Here is a 20,965-nt window from a genome sequence, read left to right as displayed (position 1 = left end):
CATATGCTACAAATCTGGGTTATTCTATGGCCAGCACACCACTGCTGTAGCCTTCCTCTTGTGAGTGGGTCCAGAGATCCTGAAGGAACCCACACACCTGCCTGTGGACAGGCTCCAGCTCCCAGGATGACAGATACAGAATTACTCAAGTCCTAGCACAGGCAAACAAGCAGTCTGAGAACTAAGGCTGGCAGGCTCTACAACTTATGCGCAAACTCAATCGCAAGTCTCAACAGATAGATTCTACCTTTCCTTAAGACCATCTGTCTACCTCAGGTGAGAGTGCATGACTCACAGATGGACCAAACACACCGGAAGATCACAGGATCCATGTATGGGTTTATACCTGTCTGTATGAGCAGAACTAGTCTTTATTTTGCAAATAAATTTAAATCCACTTGCATTTTCATATTTCCTGGGATCATAATACAGCTTAATTTGCTCCTTCACCTGTTATTTCTAAATGGAAAGAAATCTATGCCTTTGGGATTTTTATCCCTAAGAATCATATTCAAAAGAAAGAAATAGAAAAGCAGAAAATCAAGGTCCAGAAGATTAAGCCCCTTAATTCTCCTGCCAAACTTTCCATTTCGATTGTGGTTTTGTCTCCCAGCTAAAGTTTGTCTTTTTGTGACATTTGCATTAAGCCCAGAGGACATTTTGAGTGGAAACATGCTGAAAGCATAAATGAAATGCTGAGTGGTGCCTGTCTTCTAATTTGCATTTTCCCCCAGGTGGGGAGTTTTAGCTCCCCCCTCTCTCCTCCTGGGGTGCTCAAAGATTATCTCAAAGAATGATGTTATGCAATTGATTCCAATAAATCCTCAGGTTCAGTGTATTATAAGTATCATTTTTTCCTTTCCAGAAGCTATTTGAAATGCCACCATGATAAACAACATGCCAAAGTCATTTGTGAGTTCAGAGCAGCGCAGCTAGTCATTGTCCCCCAGATCGAGGTTCCAAATATTTGCTGCTCACAAGTTTAATTGTTTATTAGAATTTTTCCTTTGTGTTATCCACATGGTGTCATTTAGAGCTACTTAGGAGGCTGTCTCTATAGAAACAAATATTTTAAAATAGTCATCCATTCAATTTCGTCCTTAAGTAGGATCTTTGAACTCTGGACCTCCAAACACACTTTGTCTTGATCTCTGCTGAAAATCTGGTGAATCACTGATACTTTGGTGGGGACCACCAAGCTAATACTGAGAGAAAATGTGATGATTCTGTCCCTTGAACCCTTTAGGGAATGGAAGATCAGAGGATTAGTAGGAAATTAGTCTGTGTTCTCCAGAAGGAAGAAGAGGGGAAAAGGTGTGGTGAATTCTTTCTCTTTCGCTGAATGATTCCTCCTATATGTGAGATCTGTCATTTAGCTATTGCCAAAGTCACCACCACAGGGTGACCTCCATGGGTGCCTTTCCTAGGGTTGGCATCTGCCAAGCCTTCTTCCTTTATGTTGGGTGTATTGGTCCACCCCAGCCATCTGGCTGTCAGAGCCCCACAGGCCAAAGGCTGGTCAGTGGAGCCAAACAGGTCTTTGTCCGATTTAGGAATGATGGGATCAAAGCAGCCCCACCCACATTCCCAAGGATGCAGTGAAGGTTGCTGTGAGGGTTTTCATGGATAAAAGGACATTTATTTTTAGTTGACTCTTTAGATTTATTAAGATACATATTAGGAAAAATAGACTTGGCATATTCAACGTGAGAATAAGGATCATCCTCTGTTTCCAGAGAGGAAAACAGTCTTGCCTACAACTGATGCCAGGTGATAATGGGCAGATTCAGGGCGATCATGAAGGCCAAGCTCAGGACCGGCAGCACTATTTTAGGAAAGATCATCCCTTAGATTGACATGAAGTCGTCCTTACAGACAGTCCATTTGGAGTATTTTAGTACAACTGGGTCGGGTGCACTTCGGGAAGCACACTGGGATTCACCCTCTCCTGCTCTTTCCCTCTACAACTTCTGGTGCAAGGAAGGAAGGCAGGGCCTGAGCAAGTAAGACCAAAGCACTCACAGGTGGGCAGGGCTGGATCGGAATCAGCCGGAGTCTCTGCCTGGAGTCCCTGTCTCCATGGTATCTGCATTGGCCAGGCTGGAGCAAGGGTGCCTGACCAGCACAAAGCCGAAGGACACAGGGCAGGGGGACACCAGCCAGAAGAGGGAAGGTCTGGAGGGCAGGGAAGGGGGCTCCCCTGGTGCCCAGAATTATGGGAACACTGATGGTGATTCCCGTTGGTGGAGCAGCAGCCCTGACCCAAGAGCTGAGTGTGTGTAGGCACAGACTGTCTGGTTTCTGCATGGGGGGCGGTGTGCTATTATGCCCATTTCACAATTTCACAGCTGAACGTATGGAGGAGTAAGATTGGGTGGGGTTCAGTTGTCCAAGGTCACAGGGCTCCTCCAACTGATCCAGGATTCGAAAAGGGCTTAAAAATAACAGTAAAACTACTTTATTCAGGGTGTGGGAAGAGCAAGTGCTGGCATGCTAGGTACCCCCTCCACTGCTAGGAATGGCGGGTGAGTGTGAAATCCTGGCACCTTGTCAAACAGTATCCAACCTAAGGTCTTTGTTCTTGGTTCTGTCTGCACTTCATTTGACTAGGGGGGCTTTGGAAAGATCCAGGTGCACAGCGCCCAGCCAGCCCCATTCTGTCTATTCTCTGGAGGGAGAGATTTTTCAATGCTCCCCTGACGGTGTCCTAGATATTGGACTTGAGAAAGATTCCCTGGTCCAAAGCATCTGCTCCTGAGTTCAGGTGGTGTTGAAAATAGGCAAACGCCTCCCCTCCCCCCAGGGCAGGCAGCTCCTTGGCCTGTCAGGGAGGTGCTGTGACACACGGGGCCTAGGAAGTGCCAGATGCTGGGGGTGTATGTGGCCCCCAGTGTGCCTTCACCCACAGGATTCTTGAGAGGCCCAAGGGGGTTGACATGGGCAACTGTCATTTCTCTTCTCCTTCATCTCTTCCTAGGAATAGAGTGCCCAGAACCTGGGCTCTTGAGATACATCAGGCTGGGGGCATGTTCTGGCTGTATCCCTTCCAGGATGTTTGGCCTTGAACAACTCAGTCAGTGTCCCTTAGACTCAGTCTCTTCTAGAAAGTGGAAATGATGCTTAGAGAGTCTCAGTGGGACTCTGTTACCCCAAATAGTATGAACTAGGTTCTTGTGGGGAAGGGCAAAATTTGTTCTTAAAAGTATAAGATTCACATGTAATATATAAGCAGATTTAAGTGTATCTATGATATTAAAATTTCATGAGAGTGGAGGCAATTAGGAGGAAATTTCTGGAAAGGCTCCTAAGGGCATAGGTAATTCAAAAAAGAGAAAAAAATGGGAGTTGAGAAACCCTGCTATAGTTTAGCATCACCCTGAGGCTGGGGTTGCATGGAGGGACTATACTGTCCCTGGCCTAGAGCCACGCCCTCAGGAGCCACTCTGCAAATGGTAGGTTTTGGAGCTGTTATTTGTCCAAGCACCCTTTCGTCCCACCTATGCTTCAGAGCTGCACAAAGCTTTATTGGAATTCTGGAGAAAGATAAGCACTCACCCAGGACTTCATCCATGTCCAAGTCAAAGCCAAATAGGAAGCCAAGTGCCATCATGAATCTGTGCACGCAGGGCCCAGAATGCAGAGGGGAGTGAGCATGGTTGGCTCCTTTGTCCCTACCCACCTGTACTCTGGGGTCAACAACATCAGGAGGCTGCTGGAAGCCTTGTTCTCAGTTGTCAGTCTTGCCTGTAGCCTCCCCGACTGATGGCATGAGAGAGGACTCCTTTCACCACTGTGAGAGCATCCTTTTGCCACTGGAGAGAAACCTAGCTAAGTGGCATCATTATTGATGGCCTCCTGTATGGAGCAAAGCATTCTGTTTATTGCTGAAAATGTAAAGATGAATGAAAGAATCAGACTCAGTTTCTGCTCCTGAGTCTGTGGGAAAACAGAGACACAAAGTAGACATATTGGTGTAACATGATACAAAGGGCCCTAAGAGCTTGAAGCTTGAAGCTTGGAGAACAGCTTGAGCTGAATCCTGAAGAATGATCAAGAGTTAGCAAGGGCCAAGGAGATGAGAAGCATCCTCTGCCTGCCTAGACCATGACAAGCACATGAAATGGTAGGCCTGGGGGCAGGTGCAGGGAAGGTGGGAGGTGTGAGGTGTGAAGACAGAGGGCAAAGGGAGCTGCCAGACGGCCTGGAGCTAAGATGGCCCTGAATCCCGGGTCCTTTGGCAATGAGGGTCCATATTCTCTCAAGATTCAGGTGGAGGCACCTCCTGTAGTTGCCAGGGGCCTTCTCTAAGGAGCAAGGCCTTGTGGCCCTCAGGTCCCACTTCACCAGAGCACAGCTTATCTATGAAATGGGAAGCTTATCTCCTTGCTTCTTGCATTCCCTTGCCCTCTGTGTTAATCTCACTGGCTGGTGCCCAGTTCCCTTGGTGCCACAGGACCTTTGCATATTGTGTGAAATAGGACCCTGTTACTTATAAAGGTATTGGATTAATGTCTGTCTCCCTCATTAGATTTCAAACTAGGGACTGTGTTCATTTGTGTCCAATGCTATAACCTCAGCATCTAGCCTGATGCAAGCTCTCACTAAGTATCTGTGGAAGGAAGGAAGGAAGGAAGGAAGGAAGGAAGGAAGGAAGGAAGGAAGGAAGGAAGGAATGAATTTGGCTGTGTAATGAAAACCCTCACACATATTGTATTCCTTTCCCTTGTTCCAACCATCCCTGTCCACAGGCCAGGGCCAAGGCCAGGGCCAAAACCCCCATGCTGACCACAGGAGCAACACATTCCCAGCAGTCCTTGCCATTTAATTTGCTTCCAGTGGACAAATGCTAATTGGTGATGGTAATGAAAGCAGCCCCTTCATTTCCAAAAGCCGAAACCAGGCATGGCTGCGTTGTCTTGGCTACCAAGGTGGTGAGGGAAAGCAAGCAAGTGCCCGAGAACCGCAGATGCCCCAGCATCCAGCTGTGTGCTTATGCAGAGATGCCTCTGAGCCCTGCCCAGGGGTGCACAGGCAGTGCTGTGCAGGGTGCTTCAGGGCTGGTGAGAAGGTGGGGACAGGACTGAGCACAGCAAGCAGGGTGCACACCCTCAGGTCTGAGAGGACCCAGGAGGCTCAGCTCGGGTGCGTGTTCCTTTTCTGAGACTATGTGGTGATGAAAGGCCCGTGGACCAGGGCTCAGATCTTGTTTATCCTTTACAAACCCTGTGTGCTTGGCCCCTCTTCAAACCTTAGTCATCTTACCTGGAAACTGTCAGGAGAAGGAATCGGAATAGTTCTTATTCCTTGTCATCGTGAGGCCTGAATCAGAATGTCTGTAAAATGCATGTCACTGAGCCTGGCACGTGGAAAGTGCCCCGTCCACTCTCTCCATATCACCATCTGATAAGGCAATTGTTGCCTTAAGTGTCATCTTTCCAGAGCAGAAAGATCAGCTCAGTCCGTCAAATATTTATAAGGCTTTACAGTGAACTGGGACCTATGTAGATGTTGTCACCAAAAGACATAGCAGAAAGTCCCTAGTAGCAATGTTTAAAGTGACCCAAATTGGAACCAACTCAGGTGCCCATTGATAGTAGAATAAGTAAGCCCTAACTGAGCCTGGCACAGAGTGGATTGGGGTGCAGCGGTCCAGATACTGCAGAGTGTTTGGTGGTCAGGATGTGACTTGTGGCCTCGCAGATAAATCTCACAAAATGTGATGTAGGATGAAAGCAGCCAAACACAAGGGCATGCTGGGTGAAGCCATGTCAGTGACACGCACACTCAGGTGAACCCCACCTGTGGACTCAGCCTCTGGGGAGGAGGGTGGAATTCTACCCATGAAGGGAGGGTAATGTGCTGTGGTCTGAGTGATGGGTCCTAGAGCACCCATGTTGTAAAAATTCATTGGTCACACAGTCTGATTTATGCACTCTTCTGTAACTGTGCTAAACTTCAATTAAAGGTTTGCCAAATAAGTAAGCATCTCAGCAGAGAGCATGTAGCCCCCTGGCCCACGGCTTTGCTTTTGCTTTAGTTGACTTAGGTTACTTGTGGTCAACCATGAGCTGAATTCAATGGGAAAAGGGGTGGGGGGGATTGGTCCACATAACTTTGTTCACAGTATGTTGATTTGCAGACTTTTTACATAACTTTTATGCCAGTGTATTGTTATAATTATTCTATTTTATTATTTTTATTATTGTTAATCTCTCACTGTGCCTAATTTATAAATTAAACTTTATCTTAGGGAAAAAAATATAGTCTATTCAGGTTTCAGTGCTATCCAGGGTTTCAGAGATACACTAGGGGTCTTGGAGTGTGTCCCCCTTAGATAAGGGGAACTATGGTCATATGTTTCTATATGGGGGGGAGTGAGTCTACTCCTCGGCTTACCTACCAGGACCCCTGAGTCCACAGCAGAGGCAGACAGGCAGGCAGCACAGGGCGGGTGGTGGAGGCCCTAACAATGGAGTTGTGTGCTAGACACAGAAGCTCCCAGAGGAGAGCACAAAGGCCATCACACCTGTGCTGGCCACAGGACTCCCAGGTCCCTCGTGGTTCATCCAGGAGCCACTTTCAGTCTGCTTTCCCACACATGGCTCAGCCATACCTGCAGGAACTCAGCTCCTGTCTCCCTCCCCACATCACCACCACCACCGCCATTGTCCAGCCAGGATCACTAGCACACACCAGGCCCCTGGCTTTCCCGGCCTCTCTGTCTGCCATGCTCTAACCCAGATTCACCACACTATAATCTCAGGGTTTTCACAAGGCTCCCCGTGTGCTCCTTGTGTACCTCAACCCTTGGGAAACACTGCTGTCCACTAGAACCAGAGCACACACGGGATCCTGACTCGAGACACACTGAAAATAGCCCAAGCCTGTCACGAAGCACCACAACTTACTGGTTTTCCCCAGTTTGTCTTCCAGACACACCTGGTTTCACTTCCAGACTTTCTTTCTACTTCCCAATATCTCTGCTCCATTTCCAATTGGCCCCTCTCCAAGTGCTCCTGGTTGCCTGGTTCTCATTCCTGAATCCATGCCTCGGGATAGTCTGGGATGCCCTTGGCCCTATTGAGAGCCTCCTATTTATCTTAGGTTCCAGCTAAAACTTTGCCTCTGTGAAGCTGTCCGCCATGTTCCCCAGGGCTCTGTGGTTCTGTCCAGCAACTCGTACATACCAGAATTAGATCACCTCCCTAAATGTCACTCTTCCATATCTGACTGTTCACCCCACCCACTGCCCTCAGGGCAGGGCCTGCCCTGCATCCTGGCATCCTCAGGGTTTAGCACCAGCTCAGAACTGGAGGCGACCAAGGGTGTGTTTTGACCAAGTAAAATCCATCAACACAAAGTCACAGTCACCCAGGCACAAGTGGCCTGCTGTGGGATGAAGGGCTGTGGTGGGGACCCTCCAGGTAACCTGCTCTTGATAGGTGAGAGGTAGCAACCTACCCATGCTTTTCTGTTGTTTTCTATTCCCAGTGACCTTCAGTGACTGTAAAGGAAATGACAAGCTGCGCTATGAGGTGTCAAGCCCACACTTCAGGGTGAACAGCGATGGCAGCCTAGTTGCCCTGAGAAACATAACTGCAGTGGGCAGGACCCTGTTTGTGCATGCACGGACTCCCCACGCTGAGGACATGGCAGAACTCATGATCATCGGCGGGAAGGACATCCAGGGGTCCTTGCAGGTAACCTTGGGTGCAAGAAGAGCACTGGGTCTTCTCTCTGTCTTATGTGCAAAATGGATCTTTATTGCATTGGCTAAGATTATTTTTGTTATTGTTGTTGCAAATGAAATTCAACTTAAAAATGGTGGTGGAGGAGCAGTAGGAATTTATTGATTTATGTAACTAATATATTTTAGGGATGTCTATGTACTGGTGCTATATAATGGCAACAACTTTGGTCTGTGTACATCCTGTTTCGCTGGGTCTTCTCGGAGAGGCTCACCTCTCCCTGCCTCCCAGGGTGGAGGTCTCTGTAGCTTGACCTCATTCTCCCAGGCTGAAGCCACTTAAGAGAACATCTGTCTCCACTTGATGATGGTAACGAAGATTTGAATCTCATCAGCTCCTGAGTCCTTCCCTGAACTGACCTCTGTGTCCACTGGACTGTGATGCTCTAATCAAGCATGTCAGGGACATGTTTCTTTTCTTGAAACCAGGGTGTGGTCATCCCCACCCCTATACACATGGACAGGGAGTAAAGGAAGAGTAATCCCTCAAAGTAAAGCAGAAGCTAGCTTCAGAGGAAGAGACATGGACGTGGGGCAGGGAAGAGCGCAGTGTCCCATTGGAGTTGTGTAGCAAGGCCATTGCATATGAAGTGGCTCCCTCTTTTGCCACACACCAGCATCTGTTCCCATCAGATGCATGTGAATGTGGATCCTTACCATCCCCCACACATGTATACAGCACATGAGTGCCACACACTGCCTCTTGGCCTCCCTGATTCTGTCACTCAGAGTCTTTGTGCTGCACACAACTAACTCACCTATCCTCCTTAACCAGGAGCTTAGAGTCTCTGGCTTCTTGATTAAAGGATGTTTTGAAAACTACTCAGCAAACTAATGATGATGACAGTGTGGCCCACGCTTTGTCGGCTTGGCCTTTTCTGTGTGACCCTGCATTTCCTCAGTCTTTCTGTGCCTGGGGTTCACGTATCCTTTCTTCATCTGCCACCCATGACCCTCCTTGTCTGTGATCTGGGGTCTGGTTCAGTGATCAGGAGAGTCTTATAACTTCTTGGTCTGCAGACTGGAGGGTGCACAGGCTGGGATGGCACCTCAGTGGCCATTGGCCTGGGAGCTGCCCCACTCTTCACCATGCTCATGCCGACATGGCTGATGACCCCCGACATGACCTGAGTGTCTTCCCAAAGCAGTGCTTCAGGAACCTACTATCGATTCAGCATTTAAAGATATTTCTATGGGTGGGATTAGGATCTATTTTCCATCACAGAACTAGATCCACTCAATAATTCCCCTTCCTACCTGTGAAACTATAGTTAAGGGTAATTCATAGCCCAGCAATTAATCTACAGCGTCACTGATTTTTTAAAAGAAAATGGAATGCTGGTGATGGTGCAGACCATCCACGAGGCCCATCAACACCACAGAGGCAAGATTTTCTCTTACTTCCTCACTGCCATTTCCACAGTGTCTCACTCATCTGTGACGTAAATGACTTGGCAAACACATAAAGAAGCGGAGTCACCACTATGTGCAGCAAAACGTGCTCCTCAGAAACATGAGGCAGGGTAGAGACTCAGTCAGGGGCTCCCTAAGGGACCCAATGCGTCTCATTGGCAGATGTTCCTTGTGATTGGTGGCTCTTTATGTCCAGAGAAGACAAGGTCATAGTGTTTTTCTTGAAAGAGGACAGAAGGGATTCTGGGTACTTCCTAGGATAACTCCCACTCGGTGGGCTGGGAGGCCGGGGTTCACAGGAAAGGGGCTTGACCAGGAAGGCCCACGCCTAGAGGCCCAGGAGACATTTCACAGCAGCAGCTCATCAAATTCCCAGCTGGTTTTCATTCTCCTGCATCTGAATGCACCATCCACAGAACTTGGCTGCCATCATCTGCTTCCTATAAGCAGAGGCTGCTGCACCCCTTGGCACGCCATGCTCAGCTCCGCCCTTGGTAATTCCATGAGGTGTGACCAGTGGCCTTGTGAAGGTGCCCAGCTGCGTCTGTGCATAACAAGCCCCCAAAATGAAAAAAAGAAAGAACAGGAAAGGAAGACAAAATTGGTAGCAGATGAGCCCCTCTGAGGAGAACACAGATGTGGATAGATCTGTAGTTGGTGATTTTTAAAGCCATATTGTGTGTGGCCAAGGGGTCTAACAGGGTGGGGGTCAACTCAGCGCTGGCTGGGGAGGGACAAGGAGTGAGCCTAGGGGTATGTAAGGCAGGGAGGCAGGTGCACGCTGCTCTTTGCCTTGGGCAGGGTGGGACAGGGGAAGTGGGCAGTGCTGTGAGCAGGGAGCAGTAATGGTTAGCTGATGGCCACACCACAGTGAAGTCCAGCCCTGATGCTTATGGACACCTGTGACAGCTCAGCCTGCTGGGTTACTCTTTCAGCCCACAGAGAGGTGTGTTTTTGGTGCCATTATCACCTGCATTCATGGGTGAGGAGACCCAGAGGCATGGGACTGTCTGACACTGGTCAAAGCAGTAGGTGGCAGAGCCAGGGCTAACCCTAGCAGCATGGCTCAGGAGCCTCCTCTTGACCTCTGGGACAGAACACATATGCCCAAAGGTCATCTACCACAGACACAATGACACCAGTAGCAAGCAGGGCCTGAGATCCAGACTGGCAGATGATCAGAACCCATTCAGGGTCCTCTCCCCATGGTGGAAGGTGGCAGACCCTCCATGTGAACTCTGGTCCCACTGGGCATGGCTCCTCTTGGCCCCTTGCATCCCATTTCTGCTCAGGCCACTATGATGGGCGGGGCCACTGTGCACCCTGGGAACACTCCTTCCGTACCCTCAGCTAGGAGCTCTGCAGTTGCAGAGGCAATCTGCCACCCTCCATCCCCCAAGGCTCATCCTGCCTGGTACTCACACAAGCCAGCATCTGGTGCCCCGGGGCCTGTCTCTGGGTCAAGGAGGCTGGAAGGAAAATGCTGAGTTAAAATCCTGGAAACAGGTGGGCAGACCATGGGGGTCTGGATTGATGTGACATGCAGCAGGAACTGTTATAAGGTCTTCCTTCCCTCCTCTATCCACCCATCCATGAGTTTGCTGCTCAACCCTCAGCACCCAGCACAATGCTTGGTATACAGTTGGTGCTCTATAAACGTCTTCTGAACAAATGGAAGAGCAGGGCGGGATGAACACTCCTCCCTAACTTACTCTGCCTCTGCAGTACCAAACCACATTGCTTTCTTGGATTGGCCCAGCTTTCCCATCCCTTCACGCTGGCCATGCCTCTGTCTGGACAGTGTCCACTCCACCAGCAGCCAGCACCCCTCTGATGCCCCAGGACTGGCCAAGTTTTCCCTCCTTGGGGAGCACCTCTTCCTCCACGCCCCACTAGCCTGCCTGGCTCTCCCCCATCACACTATGACCTGAGCAGTCTGCTTACCTATGCTTGTGCCCATCTCAGTCCGAGCCCTGAGCTTGGGGACCCTGCAACTATGCAGGAGACTAACAGGAGGGTCTGGAGCCAGAACCCTTGGGTGAATCCCATGCTGCTCTTGCCTCAGCTCCGGCTTCCTGAGCTACGTACAATATGGGCTTGTGTGGTACCAGCTGGTAGAGGTGCCTGGAGGACAGAAAGACTTAATACACGCAGAGCCTCAGAACAGTGACCCACATGTTTAAGTGCCATGCCGATGGCAATTATTCCTCATAACAGATTGTCAGAGACAGAGCTACCGGGCACATTCAGTGAACCCGGGAGGCAGGGTGAGATGACATGAACTTCACAGATGGAGTCGTGGTTCTGATGGACCCACTCTACTGTTGGAAAATGACCAATGAACAGAGGAGGAGACTGGACTTATATAGGTTATACTGAGAGGTGACTCAGTTAATGCCAGAGTGTGTCTAATGGAGGATGTGCAGTCAGCAGTCAGTGGGCCAGATGGAGGGTGTGGCGTCAGTAGTCAGTATTTGTGAGTGTCCCTCTGCTGTATCATTGTACTTTTCCTGAGAAAGGATTTATTTGGGGAAGAGCCAATACTTTGGCTTCTTCCTGGAGCCTGCCAGTCTAGGCTTGGAAGGCTGTTTTTCCCCAGGGCCTGTCTTCTCACTGGGAAAGGTTGTCTTGGGAGAGGATTTCTTTTTCACTCCCTTTTCCCAGGGCTTACTATTTGGGGGTTTGTCATTCTCTGTATCTAATTCATGGACCTCAGGAACACAGCATCGTGGTTCTCCCTGCAAGGTGCTGACTGGATGCAGGGAGAATGCAGGGTGCCTGGTATGGGACAAGTGCCCGACAGCGTTTCCTCAGGCAGACTTGGCGAGGATGCCAGGTAAGTGCAGGGTTAGGAAGGTCAAGGAAGCCACTGATGTCATCTTGAGTCTTGAGGCTGGACAATAAGCCTCAGAGTCTCCTAAGGAGACTTGGTTCCTTCAAGTCAAACCCAAAAAGCATCACGACTGTGTATGGAAACACCCGTGGCTCCCGCTGCCTTGGGAACAAGTGTGGCCTTTTTACCTAGACACACGAGGCTCTCCATGGAGGCCTGATGACCTCTGGAATCTCCCTTCTGCCCCAGTGTTCCAGCTTCTGCAGGGCTTGGCCATATTAAAATCACTCCTCTCAGCCGACAGCTTTGCCTGAAACTTGGGAATGAAGGAGAGAAGCTGGGGCTTCTTCTAGGACTTGTGTGGTTTTTCTCTGGCATATTGTGCAACACAAAGACAGGGACCAGAAAGCCAGAGGGCCTGAGCGTCCCAGGCCACATCTCGCCTGCCTGCCTGAGTATTGGGCTGTGAAGGTCCCAGCTGCTCCTGCTCTATGTTCAGGTGTGGAGATTCTCCGTGAGGGGGGGGGCTTGGGGGGCGGGGGGATTGTTGTCCTCAGCTGCGTACCGTGGGTGCGAGCAGTGACGACCAAGACCAAGACCTGGACTAGGTCCCAGCCATCAGTGTCAGTCCAGAGCAGGCGTCTCGCCATTCTCCTTGAGTCCGGGGACACCTTGTCCAGTTAGTTCACTCTGCACCTTGACAGGGGTCACAGGGGGACTCTCTGGAGACAGACTTGTGACTTACAGTTCCTGAAGCAGGAAGTATGCTGGGCAGCGGGGAGGAGGGCAGGAAGGGGCAGGCAGAGGCCGGGTGAGGAGCAGCCTCGTGCTTTCAGGAGGCCAGTGCTCCCTGGAGTGCGGTCCCACCTGGAGGCCTTCGCGAGCCCCATAACCTACCAGTTGTGGGTTTTGCTGCTTCCCTTCCTGTTTCACAGTCCCCACGTCAGCAGTGAAAAGAGGCCCAGTCCATGAAAACACCATGAGATCATAATGTCTTCTGAATGCCCAGGGCAGATGCAGGCACACGGCCAGCAGGGGACTCAGGTGTCCAGGGTGGGTGAGCAGGGTAGGGATGGCGAACGGGCAGGAGGTTTCTTTCAGGGTGGTAGAAATATTCTAAAATTAGCTGTGATGATTGGGCAACTCTGGGAATTTCCTAATAACCATTAGGATTATTTGCACATTTCAAACAGGTGGATTCTATGGTATTTAAATGATGCTTCAATAATACTTTTAAAATGTGAGGGGGAGAAGGCTCCAGCAGGGGAGCCCGCCCTTCCCTTTCTGCTGATCCCATGCTCAGCTTCACGGCTGGGGAGGCCCTGGGTGTTCCTGGAAGTCGGGGTTGGGGAGAGTAAGAAGTGCTCGCTTCGCTCTGGCTTTCAGTCTGATCACTCATCGGTCATGATTTTTCTTGTGGTCAGGGCTCCATCATCCTCTATTCTCAGCCTTCCCATGACTCACATGCACCTCACGCACAGTGAGAGCAGAGCTGGCTGCACGGTGGACGCAGCTATCCAGGGTGTCCAGCCCCCTCCCCGGGCCTGCTGCCTCCTGCCCTCCCAGCACTCTGCTCAGGCCAGGTGCTGCCCCACTGTAGCTGGGACCTGCCTCTGCTGACCCTCCTCCTGAGGCCCATGGGCTCCTCCTCCTCCGTCCTCCAGGCCTCCTTCTCGGCCATTCTGGGCCCCATCCTGAGGTCAGCACGTCTCCCCTGCACACTGCCAGGCCCTCTCCACAGGGTCTCCTGAGCTGTGTGTCCCTGTCTTCTCTGAATGCCACCCCACCCCCAACTCTGAAGCGCAGGCTCCCTGAGCACAGAGGACGGCTTGTTCTGCCCCTCCCGGGTGCCTCAAGAAGGGCACAGTAGGTATTTTTTGAAGACACTGATGAATGAATTAATCAATAAATATAAATCTGGTCCCTTTTCATGCTCTTTCTCTATTCCTGCCTCCCTCCTCCCCATGACTCTGACCCTCCCCCATCACCCCAGCCCCTTTTCTGTCCCTCACAATTTCAGGTCTCTCTGTATTTCTCATATCTTCTTGGAAACTGTACAATGGGACACCTCTAGGTAGCGTCCAGTTCCTCCTGAGCTTGGGGAATGGAGAAAACAGGTGAGGCTATAAACCCAAATTCATGAGATCGGAGGACAAAGGTCAGGGAAACAGGGGCTGTTCGGGTGGGGTACACTTCTGCAGTAGCCTCTGGAAAGCCCTGTCCTGTGCCTGGAGCAAGACAGTCAGCGGCTGCTGCTGGCTTCTAGGTGGCCCAGGCTCCAGCACTCAGAGGGATCACTATCCAGAGAGAGCAGAGGCTCAGGGAGGATGACTCGGCTGGTGGCAAAGGTGTCCCTAGCAATCACTCTCTTCTGCTCACCTCTGTGTGCATGTGACTCTTCTGTGGCCAAGTGGCCATGTTAATTGGGTTGTGTGTTGTAGGAAGTGTGTGGGAAGGAGTGATGGGTGTTGTGGGCATGGGATGTGGGTGTGTTGCCTATGCAGGTGGTCGTGTGGGTGAGACCCTATAAGAGGATTCTGGTATATGTACCTGGGTGTGTGTAAGCCCATAGACATGTGAAAGTTTGTGTTGAATGTGAGAGAATATTTCATGTCCCCATGCATCTAGCGAATCTGGAAATCCGGAAGTGGCTGCGTGTAGGCAGGTGTGCTTAGATCTGGCTTTAGGCCGCCCACAGAGAGTGACTCACTCCTAAGAGGGACACAGTGGTCACCCCCACTTCCTCCCTCCCATCTCCTATGTTAAGTCCCATCCATTGCTTTTGTGCAGTTCTTTAGAGAGCACCGGCCATGCCCATGGGCACTTTCCCTTCCATTCCAGCATGTGAGGGAAAGGGGGATTTGCTGTGCTCTGGGATCTGGAATGAAACGAGAAACATGTGGATGTGCTCTCTAAAGTGACATTGGTGAGCATGGTGGCACCTGGATCTGCCTATGGCCCGTGGCTGTCAGTCAAATCAGATTTGATGCTCCTAGTTGACTCCCATAACACAGAGGTGCATGGCTTCCAAGCACACAGACAGATGCATCAGCACAGAGCTGATCCCAGCAGACACCTCAGGAGCATGCGTGTCAGCAAACATGCAGTGACAGACACACACACAAATCAGGCAGGCAGAACCACGGACCTGAAATTCAGTGATGGACAATACCGAGGTTGTGCCCACTACGTGGGAAGAAGGTAAGAGTGGGTTGAGGGAAAGGGTCCTGCGCCAGCCACAGTCCCAGGTGCACACCCTGGTGACTCAGTTGCATGCACAGGGAGCCTCTCTGGATCAGTCACCGCCCCACAGCCTGTCAGGGCCAGAGGACCTTCCCATGGCTTGGAACCCCCTCCTCTTCTTGGCACTGCAGATTCAGGCTGACTGCCTGTGCTTGTCACTCACTCCTAGGGTACTGTGAGGGGTGGGCCAGTGGACTGGGAGGGGGCCTGGTGGGTGGCAAGGACAGCAGAGGTTGATATGGGTCTCTGGCCCATGAGGACAAAAGATCCCTCATCCGCAGGGGGAATGTAAGCAAGCCCTTTGAGAACAAGCCCGGAGTGTGTCCTGAAGAGGCAGCAGGTCATCTCCCTGTTCCCATGGGCAGCGAGTGGGCCCTGGTGGCTCCCTGCATTCACACAGGACTCAGATCTCTCCAAGTGCCCTCCCAGACACTCCCAGACACTCCCTCATCCAAGGCTCGTGATTTTTCAGCTGTAAAGGAGCCGTGCGTGTTGCACGTGTTTCCCACTCTCTCTCCACCCTGGATATCCCAGTAGGATCTGACACTGGCTGCACAGCAGTTTAGGGTGCATACAGCCCACTCTGATTCCCATCTTCTTCTCTGTTTCTCTGTTTCTACCTTCTGTGTTTTTTTTTATGCTTGTTTTTTTAAAAAAAATGTTTATTTTTTTAGTTGTAGTTGTCAATCCCTTTATCTTTTTATTTATTTATTTTTATTTTTTTTATATATATATTTTTAATATTTATTTATTTTTTTAGTTCTCGGCGGACACAACATCTTTGTTGGTATGTGGTGCTGAGGATCGAACCCGGGCCGCACGCATGCCAGGCGAGCGCGCTACCGCTGAGCCACATCTCCAGCCCCTCTTTTTATTTATTTTTATGTGGTGCTGAGGATGGAACCCAGGGCCTTGCACCTCTAGGTGAGCACTCTACCGCTGAGCCCCAGCCCAGCCCTGTGCTTGTTTTACTCTTCCTGCTCTTTCTTTTCCTGCCATCTGTGTACAGATGCCCATCTGTCTGCCTCTGCTTGCCCATCGCATCTATTGCTTTCTTAGAGACCAGTTTTGACCTTGGGGGTCACTGAGGTTTTCTTTTTCTATACCAGGTACCATTAACGTAGGACAGTGTGTCCACTACAGAGTTCCCTATGTTCTTACATATTTTATCCTCTACCTTCTCTCTCCAGTTGGGTGCCTTGGATGGACATATGATCTCTCTGAAGTCTCTTCACTGATTAAGGAGGGTTATGATTGGCTCGGGGGTCTGTTGTGAGAGACCTCGTCTCTGAATTGAACACTTAGATCATTTTTCACTTTTGCCCCTTATAAATTATGTGTCACTCAGCATCTTTCTGCACACAGTTCTGTTCTTTGGAGTTGATCATTTGGATGTATTCTCAAGTGAAATTACAAAGTAAAGGATGTGCGCGTTTGCAAGGCTCTCAAAAAATAATGTTGCTCAATTGCTTCCACAAGAAAGTGTCTAGTTTATGCTCCAGCAGAATCAAAAGAGGGAGTATTTATAGAAGCATCCAGAGACCTAGCTGATCTTGGATTTTTTAAAAGTAAATTTTCTTTTAAAACTATAGTGTGCACACACACACATACACACACTCACACACAGAGATTCCTATGGGGCCAGGGGATAATGATGGCATGGAATTATTTTTTACCATGTGACTTTGATAGAAACTTGCCTAAAGTTTGAGGTGCTTACTTGTAGTGATATGGAAGAAAACTGTAATTAGTATGCTGTGTTTACATTTTGAACATGATACTCTATTCAGCTCTCTTTCAGTCTTCTGCTGGGGTCAGGGAGAAAGCCTGTGCTTGGTGCTGATGCCCCTGTAGTACCACCCAGACCCTTCTTTGCTCCTTCTAACAAGAAAGCTCTCTTTCCATATGCAGAGGTTTCTGGCTCAACTTTTTTCATATCTGTCAGTCTCCAGTGTACTTATTTTTATGTTTTCTTCTTTTTATATAAAGTGATAGTGGTGCTTGATCTAAAATAAATATATAAGATTCCCTTTGTTAAACACATGTATTTAATTAAAAAGGTGGGTTACCGACAGTGCTAGGCTGGGAGATGCCACTTGGGGAGCACATTCCAGCCTCTGCCCTCCAATAGCGCTGCCCTTTGAAGAAGCCTGGGCTGCGCAGCTGCCTGACACCTGCCGTGGCTTGGAACTCTATGACTGCCCCTTGGTCCCTGTCCACTTGGGAGTCTAAGGACCTTTCAGGTGGTCATGGGAAGAGTCAATCAGTGCAGTTCCACCCAGGTGAACGGTCCCCTTCTTCAGTGGATTGAGAATGGAGACACAACCACTGAGGATCAGGAGTGTGCTATGAAGGGAGGGATCCCGGGCAGGTATCATAGCTCAGTGACAGCTACCGTGAATCATGAGCCTGGTTCTAACTGTGCCCTTGGAATGCCAAGGAGTTGAATCGGCAGGGTTCAGCCATGTACTGGTACAACAGAGGAGCCTGCTCTCAAGGCCAAGGGCTGTGCCTTTTCTGTGGGAGATTTTAATCCTGTTGGTTTCCTTTTCTTTTTCAGGATATATTTAAATTTGCAAGAACTTCTCCTGTCCCAAGACAGAAGAGGTCCATTGTGGTGTCGCCCATTCTAATTCCAGAGAACCAGAGACAGCCCTTCCCAAGGGATGTTGGCAAGGTAAGTCAGAGGAGTGACAGGTGGGAAAGCACACTTTCAATTAAGGGACCCGCGCACAGGCCAGGCTGGCCAGTGACCAGCTGAAACTGGTCTAGACTTCTGTACACAAGAGGCCAGAAGGATTTAGGTGAGAAAAAAAGTTCAAAAGATCATCCAAAAGGCAGGGTGGGCATGTGTGCAGACAGCACAACAGCTCCAAGTCTGGCAACCTGGAGATCTGCGTGGTGGGAGACATGCTGTGTGACATGGTTGGGTGCCCTCGGTTACCAAATGGACTCTGTTCCTGAGACACAATGGCCAGGTGACCAGCCAGACAGGGCCCTCAGGACAGCAGTGTTGACATGTGTCTTCACTGAGATCCTTGTTTTCCAAATGTCTAGGTCTAGCAATTCCACTGGGTCAGCTCTCTAAAAACTAAGCCAGATCAAGAGAATCCAGTCACCCTCCCCAGATCCAGAAACACCTTTGCACAAATCAGAACAACTGTGCTAGAAAGATGTAGTCCCTGTGAACCTGGTCACAGTCCCCCTGTTGACTTGTTTCAGAAACAGAATTTCAACAGGTTGAGTTTAGTGATGGGGTTGGTTGTTATTGAAGATTGGTAAATCAGGTGGCATCCCACCTAGGATGTAGCCAGGCGTCCTGCAGAGCTGGCAGAAAGGGTTGGCAGTGAATACAGAAAAGGCTAAATGAGTGGGCATTTAATGACGCTAAATGAGTGGGCATGTCAAAGTCACATGCCTTGCAGGGCTGCTGTGACCTGCTGGCTTAGCGACTGAGCCCCTTAAGCCTGGTTGCCATTTATGTGTTTGAAAACAGTGGCATCTTAAGGTTGATGGCGATCGCGTGGCATGAAAATGACTCACTGTCTTTGGTCTGGTCTGTTGGACCAGGTGCAGGAGCTTAGTCCAAAATATTGTCTTCCTGTAAATTTAATTGATCATTTGCCAATACGTGTTCCCCCCATTGGGCAGTCAGCCTGGAGAAGCACATTTTAACCTGTGAGTTACTTTCGGGTGAACCTGAAATTTGAACACTGGCAATTACTTGAATGAATGATCTTAATGGCTGGCGTAATTAGTCTACTAATTCATTTATTAAATAAAATGGACGGCCTGTTACACACCAGACCCCATGCTGGGCCTGGGCGACTGTGGCTGTGAGCAAGTGGACAGCAGCACTCAGGTTCTACTGGGGTGACCGGCACTCATTCTCATGAATAAGCAAATAAGCAAGAGAATTAGAGAATTCAGAGGGCTGTGAAGACAGAGCATGGTGACATGAGAGCAGGAGCCGGTGGCAGGATCTGGGCTGAAGGTGGGGGTGTCTGCACAGCCTGTGGGGCTGCTAGGGATGGTGACATCGGAGAGAGCTGGGAGGGTGAGACAGGGACAGCGTGGAAGGCCTGGGTACACACGTCTTGGCAAAGGGAACTGCAGGGGAGGCCTGCGGTGGGCAGGGAGGAGAGCCTGAGGGGGCAGCGCCTGGGGACCCAGCGCCCTAAGCAAGGCAGATGGTGGAGGGGGTGAGAGGCCAGCTTCCCCGGGAGGCCCTGGAACGTAGGGGCTTCCACAAGGGAGCAGCGGAGGCTCCCCAGGGAGTGAGTGGGACCAGTAGAAGGGAGGGGAGGGATTGTGGTAGGCTGTGTGGGAGATGAGGGTGACTTGGAAATCTGTTTCTATTAGAAATCAGAAATTTATGATCCAACATCCTGGCAATCACTATGAACTTCAACTGCTCCTGAGCCGAAGGTGGCATTTAATTCTGTGTCCCTAGTATAGTTTCCTTCAGTCTCACAGTCAGCCCGCAGTTTCTTGCTGGGTGGCTTTCCCAAGAGTCCTTCCCAGAGCTGCTGAATGGCCCTGTAAGTAAGGTGCAGCCACCATGGGCCCCTGCACCCTTTCTGATGTTGCAGCCACCATGGGCCCCTGCACCCTTTCTGATGTTGCAGCCTCCAAGGGCCATGATGCCTTCACACTGAGGTTCACCTCTTGACCCTTATGTGCACCCACTACCTAGACTCCACAAAGCCACTGCCTTTACAAGTGTGATAGGTGACTAATGTCACAATGTGTACGACCCTCAAACCTCCAGGGATTTCTTACAGAACAATTGCTCTGCCTTGCAAAAATCTGGTTTTCTTTTTTGTCTACACCCCTGAAGCAACACGTTTTCCTCTCTGTGCAAATGATTTTCATTCATTCGCCTTATTCTTTAAGTCTTCCCTCTTCTCAACAGCTCAGCCTGTACCTGATAAGCTGAGCTCATTAGAGCCATGCAGGAACACATAGGTGGTGTCCCCAGTGAGTGCTAGGGAGTGGGGACAGGGCACAAGCGAGGAAGTGCTCTGGCCCACAAACACCTCCACCTTCACAAATAGGACATTAGACGCAGGTTTAGAATGAATGCTTCTTGGAGAAGAGATTCTGTGGCTAACAAAAATGTAAACCCACTTCGGTTCCTTGGCTTCCCCCAGAAGCAGACCTTTAGCAGGAACTCAAACACAGAGAGTTAATTTAGAAGGGGGAGGGTAGACCTTGTAAGGAAGTGAGACAGGAGGGGCAGGAGCCAGGCAAGAAGCTCAGGTTCCAGCCCTCGACCATGTGGAGACTCCAGTCTCAAGGGGAAGCTCCAGCAAGTGCTGTGAAGCCACTCTGGACTTACCCTGCCCACAAGGCAAGTGCAAGGATTTGTACACTGCTCAAGTATTCACCCCCCCCAACAGCCTTGGGCCTGGGTGTGAATACTCCAGCACACCCAGCCTGCCCTGTGCTCTGTGCACAAGCACATCAGCTTCTGAGGCTTGGAGGCAGGCTCTGGGCAGAGGGGCCAGGGAAGTCTGTGAGGAGTTGGGTGGGGCCAGGGAACAGGTTCTGGCCCTGGTGAATCCAGCTCCATCACTTAACCTGATATAAACCTTCCTGCTGCAGCCTGGGATTTCTGTGTCTTTGTCTTATTCTCTGCTCTCCTGTTGTCTCTTGAACTGACTTTCTTGTGTCCTTGGGCCTTTGAAGCCCAGTGTATTCCCCTCTGTCCATGTCACTTCTCTGAA

At 50.2% G+C, this 20,965-nt stretch overlaps 1 protein-coding gene across 1 annotated transcript in view; it reads left to right on the top strand.

Annotated features, from left to right (window-relative positions):
* LOC144251442 (cadherin-13-like) overlaps window positions 1-19,894 on the top strand; it is a 150,424-nt gene extending 130,530 nt beyond the window's left edge. Inside the window, exons 3-5 of the mRNA XM_077794354.1 lie at window positions 7,492-7,700; window positions 17,797-17,913; window positions 19,865-19,894. Of these exons, the coding sequence (XP_077650480.1) occupies window positions 7,492-7,700; window positions 17,797-17,913; window positions 19,865-19,894 (356 nt within the window). The remainder of the gene's footprint in view (window positions 1-7,491; window positions 7,701-17,796; window positions 17,914-19,864) is intronic.
* Window positions 19,895-20,965: the final 1,071 nt, after the last annotated feature.

Source organism: Urocitellus parryii, assembly GCF_045843805.1.
Source record: "Urocitellus parryii isolate mUroPar1 chromosome 13 unlocalized genomic scaffold, mUroPar1.hap1 SUPER_13_unloc_5, whole genome shotgun sequence".
Classification (NCBI taxonomy): Eukaryota; Metazoa; Chordata; class Mammalia; order Rodentia; family Sciuridae; genus Urocitellus; species Urocitellus parryii.
The sequence above is the reverse complement of the archived record's forward strand: the minus strand, read 5'-3'. Positions and strand labels throughout refer to the sequence as shown.